At 44.8% G+C, this 13,397-nt stretch overlaps 1 protein-coding gene across 1 annotated transcript in view; it reads left to right on the top strand.

Annotated features, from left to right (window-relative positions):
- Positions 1–13,397, top strand: part of PLB1 (phospholipase B1) — a 108,977-nt gene that overhangs the window by 9,399 nt on the left and 86,181 nt on the right. The window contains exons 8-12 of the mRNA XM_066594451.1: positions 835–929; positions 2,698–2,775; positions 8,367–8,429; positions 10,199–10,281; positions 12,266–12,332. Coding sequence (XP_066450548.1) covers positions 835–929; positions 2,698–2,775; positions 8,367–8,429; positions 10,199–10,281; positions 12,266–12,332 — 386 coding nt within the window. The remainder of the gene's footprint in view (positions 1–834; positions 930–2,697; positions 2,776–8,366; positions 8,430–10,198; positions 10,282–12,265; positions 12,333–13,397) is intronic.

A 13,397-nucleotide genomic window follows, 5' to 3' on the forward strand; every position in this document is an offset into this window, starting at 1 on the left:
AACCTTGATGCGTGATGAGTCTGTTGCTTGATGGACCTATATGGTCACCACTGGACCTCAATGACTATAATGGGTTCTGTTAGTGTTCTGTCGGAGGTTTACATGATTGTGAAATACTGTCACAACTCTGATGGAGCCGGCCATGGAGGCTCTAAGCAGTCATGTGAACTGGACCGAAAAGCACTATAGATGCATTATACTAGAAGAACAATGCCATCCAAAAACTGGCAAATCAATGATCAGTAACCTGATGTAGTTTTAGTCATTATTGAGGCTTTACTTCATTCTTTGTCTTCTTCTTTGTCTACCTCTTTTTCATTTTTCTCTTTCTTCTTCTTTCTCCTCTTCTTCTTCCAGTTCTTCCTTTTTTTCTTCTCTATTTTCATGACTATCATAATTTGCTTCCTTTAATCTTTCCCTTTTCTCCTTCTGCCTTATCTACCTTCCTCATTTCCTCTACCCTTTTCATTCTTTATCACTTCCTTCTTCATTCATCTTTTCTTCTTTGCTTCCTCTTCTTTTCCTTCTACTTACTCTTTTTATCCCTCTTCCTCTTTGTAAATGTCCTCTTCTTCGGCTTCAATTTCTTCTTCTTTTTCAGATCCTTCTTATTTGCATCCTCCGCTTCTCCATTGCTGGTTTCTTCTTGCTCATCTTATTCTTTTCTCTCCTTTTTCTTTCGTCCCGCCTTCTTCTTCCCCTCCTCCTCTTCCCTTATTAAGCTTTTTTTCATTCTACTGCACCTTCTCTTTTGTTTTTACTTCCCATTTTTTTTCCTTCTTCATACCTATCTTTTTTAATACTCTTTTCCTTAATCTTATTCTGATGTTACAGTGTGGTCGGGGTCAGGCAGTGGAATGACCCCAAGATCTGGAGGGTTTGTGAAGGCTGAGGAAAGGAACGGCAGGGGCAAACCCAGATCTTTAAGTGTGACCAATGTCTCCCAGTCGACATAAGTGGCTGATAGTGCTAACATGCCCATGTGTCCCGGGTCAGGTCATACCAGTTCAGGTTGGGCCCTTGCTGCAATAGGCCCCGGATAATGCGGGGACCCGCAAGGCCATATGTGATATAGTCTCGGGACAACATAAATGCTCGAAACACTTATGTAAACAACAGAACAAAGAACAACAATAACAAACTTCCAGTTTGCAGAGTACTGTAATTGTACTTTCTGGTTGCCGGATGCTGTTTATACCCATTGGGCGAGAAAATGTGCTTAATAGTGCCAGTCTGTGGGGGATTGATAGTCAAATACCTACTTGTGCTCACTTCTAGGCCAATTGATTAATGGTGGGTGCCACAGTTACTGTCCATGTCAGTATGTTGCGGGAGGGGAGTCAGGGGAAAGCAGCCTCTGCTCAGTAATCCATCTTGCTTCTATGAAAACATGTAATCCACCTGAGCCGAATCAGAAGCCCAACTGCCCGTATGACTGCAGCTGTTCCATCTAAGCTACTCTGGGGAGTATCCCCAGCTCATCAGCATGCAGCATAGCTGCCTAGACTGAGAACCTCCTGTTCCCATGCAGAGACTGCTTCTCCCTGCTCCCACCACACGTAAAGATGCAACCACCTCCTATATTATATTGTGTACACTAACAAAAGGCATTAGAACAAAACCACACAGTACCCCATTACACTACCTGCTATTTTTTTCACTTGTCTTCATCTTCTCCCTTTCTTTTGAATTGTTTCCTCTCTCTGTCTTGCTTATTTTTCTTTGCCTCTTCTTTCTCCCATCTTCTTGTTCTACATTATCTTTTGTTCCTTTACATCTTCTTCTTCTCCCCTTTCACTTTTAGTCTACTTTCTTCCCCTTCATCATCCTTCTTTATCATCTTTTTCGTCTCCTTACTGTATCTTCTTTTCTCTTTCACCTTCTCTTTGTTCTCCTCCGCTCCCTTGTCAGTTTTGCCTCTTCATATGATTGCAGTAAACTATATCAAACTCGGTCTTATTTTGACCATTGCCACCTTTTTCTTCTCCTTGCAGTCTACTTTTTCATTTTCACCTTCTTTGTATCTTCTCTTTCTTTTCTTTCTCCTGTTTCCTCTTTAACCCCCTCATGCACCAAATACTTCATGCAATAAAGATTACACACTTTAAAGCTATATCCTTATTAGAACTGTGCCCAGGGGTCAAGGTTTGGCTGTTTACCACAATGCTCGCTGTTCTGTGCTCCACATGTAGCTATTCTAATCTGTCAGGCTATCGACACTTTTTGGGGAACCAAATACACTGCAATATTCTGACGCTCTCATTATAGCCTTCCTGTTTATGAATGTTTACAGCTACCATTAAAGGGGTTGTTTGAGAGTGAAAAACTTCTCAGCTTTTTTTCCCCAAAAAAATCTATCAACCTTTTCCAGTGGCTGCATCTGGTATTGCAGCTCAGTCCCACCAAACCTAAAGTGATGCTCTTTCTATTAAAAAAAGCTGAACTTTCTTTCTAATTAATAACAGACACCTTCAAGATGATATTTGACTTCGTAGTACATTACAAATTTTATCCAAGATGTTTGCATATTATATAAATCTATTCCTGATGGTCCATTCAATGCATTAAATCATTAAGGGGCTCAGAAATTGTATTATGACCCTCCTGCAATCACTTAGAGGTTTTTCAAATATGTTTGCTTTAATTAAATAATAATTGGGACTTTAAAGGATAAAGTTAACTCTTTCTACTCCTCAGACGGTGTCTTTCACCAATGACTGGAAGATGATCTTGATATTTGTGGCGGCTGAGGACCCGTGTGGCTTCTGTCTTCAGGTAAGAGTGACAAAAGATTGCTCCCGAAATCACAACCTAATCGTGGATGGCATCATTACACACAGATGAGGGCCCATAACATCCACAGGGGCCACAAAGTAAATAAACTATATGGTTAACGAATTACATAGGAATTTTCAAAATAGTTAGTCCCTCCTCCAACCCAGAATCTTGTCCACTTTGTACAACTCCTTTCTGTGAGAAGTGTTTCCAGACAATAAGCTGATCACGAGCTGCTTAGACCTCGACGATGTACGTTAAACTGTGGGATATTCAAAAGGAAGTGTTTAATTTTCCTACAGCACCACTATAGGGGGAATGAAGCATTACACAGCTCTCATTGATATCATATGACTGTGCAAGTAATGTGCAGATGTGCCGGGTCCTCCAGAGAAAAGGAGCTCTTTGTAGCCAATCTCCACTCCAGACAACAGATGAGGATCATCAATGAAGGACCCCCTACTATTAATGTAGAATTCCTTGGGTTTTGCAAACCAGATGAACCTTTTAATTGGGGCCCCCGGTAAACTTGCAGCATCCTGTAGGGTTGAGGAGCTGGGAGAGCAAGATGCTGGCTTGTCACAGCAGCACTGACCCCGCTCCCTTCCAGAGGGACGCACGTAGCCTCAGCCAGGACAGCGCTGGGATACAGATGCCCAATGAACTGTAGAGCAGGGATAGCAGATATCACGGGTGATGCCACCATTCCGTTACCCACTGGTATGACCCACAGCGGTAAATAAATGGAGCCACAGACAGAAATAACGTACCTCAGGTCCCTGTGAACAGTCAGGGCGTGGCAAAACTTTACTGGAACAACTTCTTGCATACAAGGCACAAATGACAATGATTTGCAGTGCAGATATTAGACAGACTTGGAGTACCTCCACCCAATGATCCCAGACTTCAGGACGACCGAATGTGAAAAACAAATGGGTGTACCTCTACGCCATGATCCACTAGATCCGGACGGCCGCATAGGAAAAATGAATAAAGAGTACCTCTGCACTAGGCCTTGGAAGTGGCACCTTGGTCATGCTCTCTCTTTCTCTCTCTCTTCAATTGGGGCTCACTCCTCTCTCATCTCTGGAACATACGCTCTCAGGGATCCTTTCTTCTTCCTCCATTCTTCACCACATGAGGGTTGAAGGTACCCCCAAATGCCTGGCACTCTTAGGAACCCAGAAGCAATGAACTCTGAAGAATGGACCCCCTTTCCCGCTCTCACACACTCACATTTATAGCCTCACTCATACCACGTGACAGGACATAAACTGATACATTTACAGGCAATCCCCAGGCTTTTGCAAACACTTAACCCATCACACGCTGCAGCTGTGCAATACATATAACAGAATGACTAGACACTTTTGCACAGCGCACCAACATAAGACATGACATGTATGACATTTATGGAGGGGGCCAGGAATAGATGTACTGGGCCACTACAAACCCTGTTTGAATTCTATGGTTTTATGTATCAGGCATAATAGAAAACATCTGGTCCTTAGAACGCCTTAAAACAAGGTAAATACAACCTCAGATGAAGTGGGACAATGCCTTTTAAGGTCCCACCACAGCATTAAAGGGGTTGTCCCGCGCCGAAACGTTTTTAGTTTTTTTTTAATAGGCCCCCCGTTCGGCGCGAGACAAACCCAATGCATGTGTTAAAAAAACAAACGTTTAGTACTTACCCGAATCCCGGCGCTGCGGCAACTTCTTCCTTACCTTAGCAAGATGGCCGCCGGGATCTTCACCCACGATGCACCGCGGGTCTTCTCCCATGGTGCACCGTGGGCTCTGTGCGGTCCATTGCCGATTCCAGCCTCCTGATTGGCTGGAATCGGCACACGTGACGGGGCGGAGCTACGAGGAGCAGCTCTCCGGCACGAGCGGCCCCATTCACCAGGGAGAAGACCGGACTGCGCAAGCGCGTCTAATCGGGCGAGTAGACGCTGAAATTAGACGGCACCATGGAGACGAGGACGCTAGCAATGGAGCAGGTAAGTCAATAACTTCTGTATGGCTCATAATTAATGCACGATGTACAATACAAAGTGCATTAATATGGCCATACAGAAGTGTATAACCCCACTTGCTGCCGCGGGACAACCCCTTTAATGTTCAGCTGCCTGCAGTCCCGTTTCAGCACACTTTATGCATGCATATTGAACGACTGTCTACTTTACTGTGAATGGAGGAAGCGGGGGGAGAACGCTACCCAGCCGTTCCGCCAGCACTGTCAGCGATGCCAACAGTACTCGCTCCCGGCGGGCATCACTGGGACGAGTGTCGTTTCCCCCACAGCTCGTCCCGTGTAAAAGGACCATAAGTCGCTGTGAGATACCTCCGATGGCTTATCTTCACGGAGAACAAAAGGATTGCACATGTTATAATCCAACTGCCCGTTTTTTCTCCAACATCTTCCTTTAGGCCTCTTGTCCATGGGCACGCACGAATTCCATTGGGGAACCCTGCGTACCTGTCTGTGTCTTCTTTTTCTGTACTCTGGATGTGTGCGGAAGGGCCGGCCGGCGCAAATGCGGTGTACAGTTTTGTTTTTTTAAGCTCCTGCTTTCCCGTGGAATTCCACATTGTGGACAGACCGCGGATCGGACAGTCTTCTATTGCCTTCAATGGAAGCCGTCCACACGGAATCTGCGCTAAAGTGAAGCATGCTGCAATTTGTGTCCCGCACACTGAATCCGTAAATCAGATCCGCATGTGTTAATTGAGTACGGACGCCCCTGCTTTCCTACGGGCAGCTTGAACTGCTGCCAACAGTAACAGCAGGAAAGACACAAAGTCTCTAATAACGCCATCATTTGTATCCAGGAAAGATCTCTCTGCGCCGTCAGTAAATCCTGGAGGGGAACAGAACAATTTCCAAGCCGTCACCGAGGTTTTTGGTTGTTAAGATTTAAGAAAACCGCACATTGCCCGGAGATAACGGAGACATCAACTAGATGCAAGTCCAGCGGGAATGATGGATCTGATGATATTACCGCATCCACAGAACTCGCAGATAACATCAGAATGTAATAACAAACCGGACAGGGACAATTCCCGAGACGGATGACCAGGAAATGAGACTATTAGGCTGAACATCATCTGTATCACTGCAGTCAAGTGTCTTAGAAAAGGTGTCTGAGGAGTCTTGCTCTCCAACGATGGGTCAAAGATGTTTACTTGCCCTTACATTATGAGGCTGCAACGCAGCAAACCTGTAATTGTTGTGTGTCAGTATTTACTGCAGCTCTGGTATTGAATACATGAGACAAGAAGAGGAACAGAGATATAGTTATAGTAGAATTTACGTTGGGTGATACTAATGGTTGCCATTATAAGCGACTCACCGCTCAGGGGCTTCCCTAAAGAGCTAAAGGGGTTGTCCAATTGTAAACTATTGATCACCTATCTGCAAAATAGGTCATCGATAGTAGATCAGCAGTGGTCTGCCACCCTGGACCTCTGCTGATCAGCTGTTCCCCAGACTGGCATGCTCAAGCACCGAGCTGATTTCTGCAGGAAGCAGAGAGCTCTGTTCCCACTGCAGTGGCCAGGCATGGTATTGCAGGCATTGCCGAGAATGGAAACTTTGCCTGTGATACTAAGCCTGGCCATTGCAGTGAAAACTGAGCTGTCTGCTTCCTGCAGAAAGAAGCTCAGTGCATGAACATGCCGGCCTGGCAAACAGCTGATCAGCAGGAGTCCCTGGCAGCGAACCCTCGCCAATCTCTATCGATCGCCTATCCTTAGGAGACGCCATCAATAGTTTGCAATTGGACAACCCCTTTAAGTTGCTATAAACATAGGAAAACTGGGGTTGTAGTGGCCATTTTGAAAAACTGCACCCAGATATTGCCTCCTATGAGCTGTGTTTGATTGGCTGCTGAGAGGTCACATGTAAGGAAGGTCCTAGAACTTTCTAGTGGAATGATGTCAGTAAAGTAGTTTCCTGCTGCATCACAGGAGAGCTCATGGAATGTACAGAGATGGGGTGCTGCTGAACGGGTGAGACAATCTGCAGAGAGATTGCTGCTGCCAGAGAGGAGAAGGCAATGGGAGCCTGAACGCCTGAATGCTTGCAGAAGGCAGCGGGAGCCTGAACCCCAGAATGCTTGCAGAAGGCAGCGGGAGCCTGAACCCCTGAATGCTTGCAGAAGGCAGCGGGAGCCTGAACCCCTGAATGCTTGCAGAAGGCAGCGGGAGCCTGAACCCCAGAATGCTTGCAGAAGGCAGGGAGCACTGTGTAGTGGAGATTGGAACAGCCTGCCGCCAGCGAGGAGAGAGCGGAACTGGCTACTGAGCGCACAGATTAAGACCTAAAGAGGATATCAAGGAGTTTGTCGTCATTGGACCATAAGTGAGGGCGGCCTCAGTAAAAGCCGTAGGTGGGGGTCAGTATAGGGACTGCGGCCAGTATGTGAATGTTAGTTATTTGGACAGCGGTGGCTAATGCTGGGCTCCAGCAGTCAGGACTGGACTATTATCAGGACATTAACTGGAGTTGATCCTTGTTCAAGTTTCTTCCAACTGTGTTACTTACCAGTCTGTAAGTGCTGGCGTGTTACTACTACGGAGACAAACTGCAGTATTATTGTATTATAACTGTTTCAGTGATTCAGTTTCTTGTAATGAGCACTGCTGGGCTCAGAGCTCTATTTTCTGATACAAAGCTCTAAATACCCTACAAAGTAAACTATGTAAATAGTTACATGCTAACTCCTCCACTAGAGGGAGCTCACTGCATAGAGAGTTACTATTAGGGGTAATGTATACATTGTATGCAGTAATCTCCTGAGCTTCCCCGGATCTGGAGTTCTGAGTCAGAAAGGTGAAGCTCTGACCTCTATAAAGATGTAATAAGGGATAATTCAGAGCGGAATTTTGGATTGATTTCGATTTAAAGGGGATGTGTCATCAGATACTGATCTCTTGTAGAAATCAAGTCTTTATGTTAAACAGATCTTTCAAGTATTGTTGGTGATGTTCTTTAAAAAAATATTGTAACAATCTACATTGTAGAAAAATCCTACAATCCTGCAGTTCCCACACTGGCCACTAGGCCTACCAATGGTCTGCCACTTCCTGTTCTGTAGAGAAAACTTCACCTTATCACAGGCAGGATTACACTGAGAGGTGACACCTATAGATAACACAGGTCCACCATTCACATCACAGCTCACCTCCTTCTCCCTACACAGCTCACAGTGCATGCCCACAACACACTCCCATAGATGTCTATATATGATAGTCACAGCTCACCTCTTCCTCTCTCTGTGCACAGGACACAAGGCATGCCCACAACACTCTCCCATAGAAGTCAATAGGCATGCCTACAACAATGGGTCCTCTCCTTTTCCTTGTATCTACGGCCCGCGAGGCTGCTGTAAAGCACATCTTTAAATGCTTTTAATTAAAGCTTAGGCAATAAAAAACTCTAAGATCAGAAGATAAAAATTGATTAGAAAAACGGAAAATGTTTCATTATCTGATTTTAATTAATAAAACCCTACAGGTGACACGTCCCCTTTAAGAGCAATACTTTTAGCCGCAAATGACACATTTTTTCTGTTCATTTCCTGCAGGACGACCACACAGAAAAGGCGATCAGAGAAGTGGCTGCTTCTCTAGACTACTTACATCAGCAGGTAGGTGGCAGAAGGTCGTGCATGCATTATACGGGGGGCTCACAAACCAGCTTCCCCATCAAACCCTCAGAACTCCGTTTAATGGCGCTGCGATACAGAAATCTGATGTCAATGGAAACAGTAACTCAAAACGTTTGGTTGCACATCAAGAAGGTTATTCCCCTCAGAGGTGTCAGTGCAGCGCTCTTAAGCCGCCTGCAGACGGCCGGGTTGGATCTCGCTACGACAATTCTCGCAGCGGGACCCGACCCGAGCGCCCGCAGGGACCAGCGCTGCACTCACCTCTCCCGCGGCACATGCACAGACCGGAGCCGGTGGCCGGGGAGTGACATTTCAGTTCTGGGGGTCACATCGGGAAGGTCATTTGTAATAACCCTGTCATATAGATCGGCCGCCATCATTATACATTATGTATAATGTACTTTCTCATAGGGAAGTCAATATTACCGTATACATCACCGCCTGTTATTTACTTAGTGTAGATCAACATGATGTTACATGCAGGAGGTCACTTCCCCTATAGCTATGTGGAAACCATCAGCAAGCTTCTGTTTCTGTTTATCCTATTTAACCCTTAGTTATGTGGCCTAATCTGGCCCTAAGCACTCAGTGCCACTTTTCAAAAGTCATAACTATTTTATCTGTACGCCGACATGGCTGTATGGGGGCTCATAGCATAAATGTATTAATTTTTAGGAAGCCAGGGAACATCAATTCTGCTGTTGTTTTTTTTCTCTTTTACAGCGGTAATCATAAAGCATGAAGTAGAATATATATATATATATTTTATTTTATTTTTAACCTTTTTTTTAATGCTGCACTCAAGGGGCTTTGTGTTGTAGGCTTTATTAGTACCATTTGGGGTAAATATGGCTCTTTTGATCATTTTTATTGTGTTTTTTTATAAGGTCAAATAAACAAAAAAAGCATCTTGGCTCTGTTTGTTAGTTTTTTTTTAACCCCTTAAGGACATGGACCTTTTTTTTCCTTTCATTTTCGTTTTTTCCTTCCCCCGTTTAAAAATGTAGATGTCTGTGGGTTTGTTTTTTGCGGGACAGGTCTTATTTTTCAATGGTACTATTTAATGTACTGAAAAACTTTTCAGAAATTCTAAGTGGGGTGAAATGTCCCTGTACGGGACTTGAACCTGTGATGCTATGATCACACTAATAATATATTGCAATAACCCTATACTGCAATGTATTATCACTAATAATAGTGATCATAGGCTATGGCAGATGTGGATGCCATTCTCTGCCGTCCGTATGCCATGGCCACCGATCGGCCCTCCAAGATTACAAATCACAGAGGGAGCACCCTTCCTGCATAAACCTTTTACATGCCGCAATCAACACTGATCGGGGCATGATGGGGACTAACAGCAGTGATTGTGTTTTCACTGTTCCCCACTGTTGCAGTGAGAATTCCGGCTTTCAATCACTGTGGCTCCCCCTGCAGATGGTGGATGTAAGTGTACGCCTACTGGAGAGAACTGCTTCCTAACCAGGGCATACATTTACGCTCTGGGGTGGGAAGGGGTTAATGATCCATAAAGTAATCAGACTGTCAGGTATTTATTTGTTACTGAGTGGAGATTCCTACATATCCTAACAAGGCAGAATAATGTTCACAATCAAGCGTAAGATGCACCAGCAGCCGCTTGCCTGCATGCTGATGGTTTCCAGGCAGATTTCTATTTTAAGTGAAGATGGACTAAAAGTTACAAAGATACTGAATGACATTGATTGAACTTTGCGTTTATTTTAAAGCTTCCAAAAACATTTATTAGTTTGGTGGATTTAACATCAATCAGTGGCCTCTACCTGTCCTCCCCGGACCATGCAGAGATCAGGTAGGTTATTACCTCTCTATTACCTCTCATTATGTCACAGGTCATCTGGGTATTATATTGTTATTATTGGCCTTTCTAGCCATAGATTGTTGGCAGAAGGACAATCCTCCCATCTGGGGAAACAAAGATTGGATAGGTTGGATGTTAACCCGTCTAGTTCCATATTTACCTTGGAGAGAAGTGGTGTCGGATCTGTCTGCAGCTGCTTATCTCACAGTCCATATTGATATTACATGCATCTGATAGAAAAGTGTTTACGGGGAGCTGATTTCAGTGGCCATCTCATCGTGTAATATTTAATTTCCACTGTGGTGGCTCTGCAGGAAATGTGATCATAATTGATATTGGGGGTCCTAGAAATGGGACACTGGAGTATAGGCATACTTTTAGGAACAGCAATCAGGATGACTTAAGAGAGCATTGCAGAAGTTTTGTGTAGGCCACTCCTCCTTTCACAGAGCACATCCCTTTTTACATTGGACATCCCCTGCTTACAGTCCACACCCCCTGGTAAAATAAAATAAAGGGGGTACCTGGAGGCTCCCCATTCTGCCACTGGCTCCACCTTTCTCAGTGCCCTTATACAATCATAATACCCTCTTTGTGCCCATGTTGTTCTCCTGCTACATAGTAATAATTCTTCCTTTGAGCCCCACAAAATAATAATGCTCCTTTTAGTTCCCAAGAGTTATAGTGCCCCCTTGTGCCCCTATAAGGTAATAATACCCTCTTTGTGCCCCAATAAGATGATAATGCATTCTTTGTGGTCCCAGCAAGGTAATAATGCCCCTTTTGTGTTTCAATTAGGTAATAGTACCCCCAAAAGGTAATAGTGTCTCCTTAGTGCAGCAATGAGGTAATAATGTCCCCTAAGTGCCCTCATAAAAAAATAAAAGCCCCTTAGTACCCCAATAAGATAATAGTGCCCACTTTGTGCCCTCACTGCATAATACTGGCCTTTTTGTGCTTACATTAGGTAATATTGCCCCATAAGGTAAAAGTGTCCCTTTAGAACCCCTTATAAGATAATAGTGCCCACTTTGTGCCCTCACAAGGTAATAATACAACTTTGTGCTTGCATGAGATAATAGTGCCCATACAAAGAAAAAGTAGCTGCTCAGTGCCCCTCAAAGGTTATAGCGCCCTCCTTGTTCCCTGTTAAGTAATACTGCCCCCAAAAGCCCATTTAGCGCCGCCATAAGGTAACAGTGCCTCCTTTGTGCTTCCATTATGTAATAGTGATAGCGCCTGTTAAGTGATGTATTGTGTTTTGTTTTTTTATGCAGCCGGGGCTTAATTTAGGGACAAACAATAGGACTTCTTACTGTAAAAGTTGCATCGCGACGCACAAAAAACGCGTTTTCGTGTGATGCAATGCAACAGAAAGGAAGGCGCCATTGAGAAACATGGGCTACAAAAGATAGTAAATCGCGGTGATATTTAGCAATCCGTGATTTTTTTTCTTGCATTGTAGCAGCCTACAAAACATCGCTAATGTGGAGGAACCCAATAGAAAGCACAGGCTTCACATACATGCGATTTGTAGCGCTGTCGCATCGCAAGAAAATCGTGCGATTTTTGACGCTCGTGTTAAAGCGGCCTTATCCATGGCTTCCTTTCCTTTGCAGTCTGTGCAGCATCTTCATCCGCATCTTGACTCATTCTTCTTCTGGCTCTGTCTTCTCCCTCTGATGTTCTGAGCCCTGAAGAGGCAGATGAGTCAGGATGCTGCATGGCGCACAGAGGAAGCCGCAGATGAAGCAAGTGGTACGGTCCAGCTCTTGGGAGATTTGCCACTTCTTCTGGGATTCTAGGAGGCCTCCCCTTTTCTTGGAAAGCTTTAGAAGGTTATGGGAGAGTTGGCAGATTTGAGTATAGGACAATGTGCCACTGCAGGTTTTACCTGTTATTTAGGGTGAGAGGTGAGCTCTGACATACAGACCCAGGTGCCTGCCTGCTGATGGTTTCCACTGTTTTATTTCAGGAAGTCTTGTGAATGTTTCAAGAAACCTTCAGACTACAGTAAAGCCATGCTTCGCTTCTCCTTCCAGGTGAGAAAATAATTGCTAAGTGGTGATGTGTCCACATGAGACTAATAATTTCTGGGGTCTCCAATTAAATATTCGATAAGCCTTAAGGTTACATTCAGTCTTCACACAATTGTTACATATTTTCATTGCCTATTCTGAGCTGAGCGCTCAGCCAATCACGGGCAGCGCTCAGCCATTCATTGAATGACTTATATTTAAAGCCCTTCCCTGAAAATCACTGCGGGGTGTCGGCAGGCCATGGCTTTCAATGGGGCCGCCAGCAGCAGCGGCCGCCCCGTTGAGAGTAATGCTGCACGGAGCTTCGTTTAGCGCGTGTGGTGCAAATATAGTTGGTTGTATTAATAAATTTTGTTGTACCAACCCACTTGTCGTTCTTTAAAGCCGTATCCGAACTTGTTGCTTGCCTGTTGGCAAAACACGCGTGTTTTGGCACGTGCATGGACGCGTGGATTTGTGTGCCCCTACGCACGCTTGTGTGAACGAGGCCTCAAGGCATCTTCACAATGGCAAGAAAATTGTGCAAGACTTGTGCCTTGCGAGAATGGGTTCATTCACATTTGCAATGTTTTCCTGCCTGTTACTGCGTTGTGATGCGAAGCAGAAAACAAATCGCAGCATGCTCTTTCTTTTAGCGGTATCGCCCATTGTTTTCATCGCATCCAGGAGTTTTCAGAAGGACTGATAGGGCGTTATCGGGCCGTGAATCAGTGTCAGAAGCCCTCAAGGCTATGTTTACACGCAGCAGAAATGCTGCAAAACAGTAACTACACTTTAAAAAAACTTTTCACATGTCACATCAGAACTTTTGATCCCTGGGGGTCTGGGTGCTTAGATCCCCACTGAACACTAGAATGAAGCAGCAGATGCACTCATCCGAGCGCTGTCACTGCTCACTAGCTGGAGGCAGGCCCGTAGACTTTCCGTTTATGAGCCCATAGACTTTCTGGCAGCCCCATGTAAAGGTAACTGAACGAGTGCGGATGGATTTGCACACTTCACACCCAGTGCAAAAAAGCACTTGGCGATCGATTCTGGCAAAAAATGAGTAAAAGCATCTTTCTGCTC

This window comes from Eleutherodactylus coqui, chromosome 3 (assembly GCF_035609145.1).
Source record: "Eleutherodactylus coqui strain aEleCoq1 chromosome 3, aEleCoq1.hap1, whole genome shotgun sequence".
NCBI classification, from domain to species: Eukaryota; Metazoa; Chordata; class Amphibia; order Anura; family Eleutherodactylidae; genus Eleutherodactylus; species Eleutherodactylus coqui.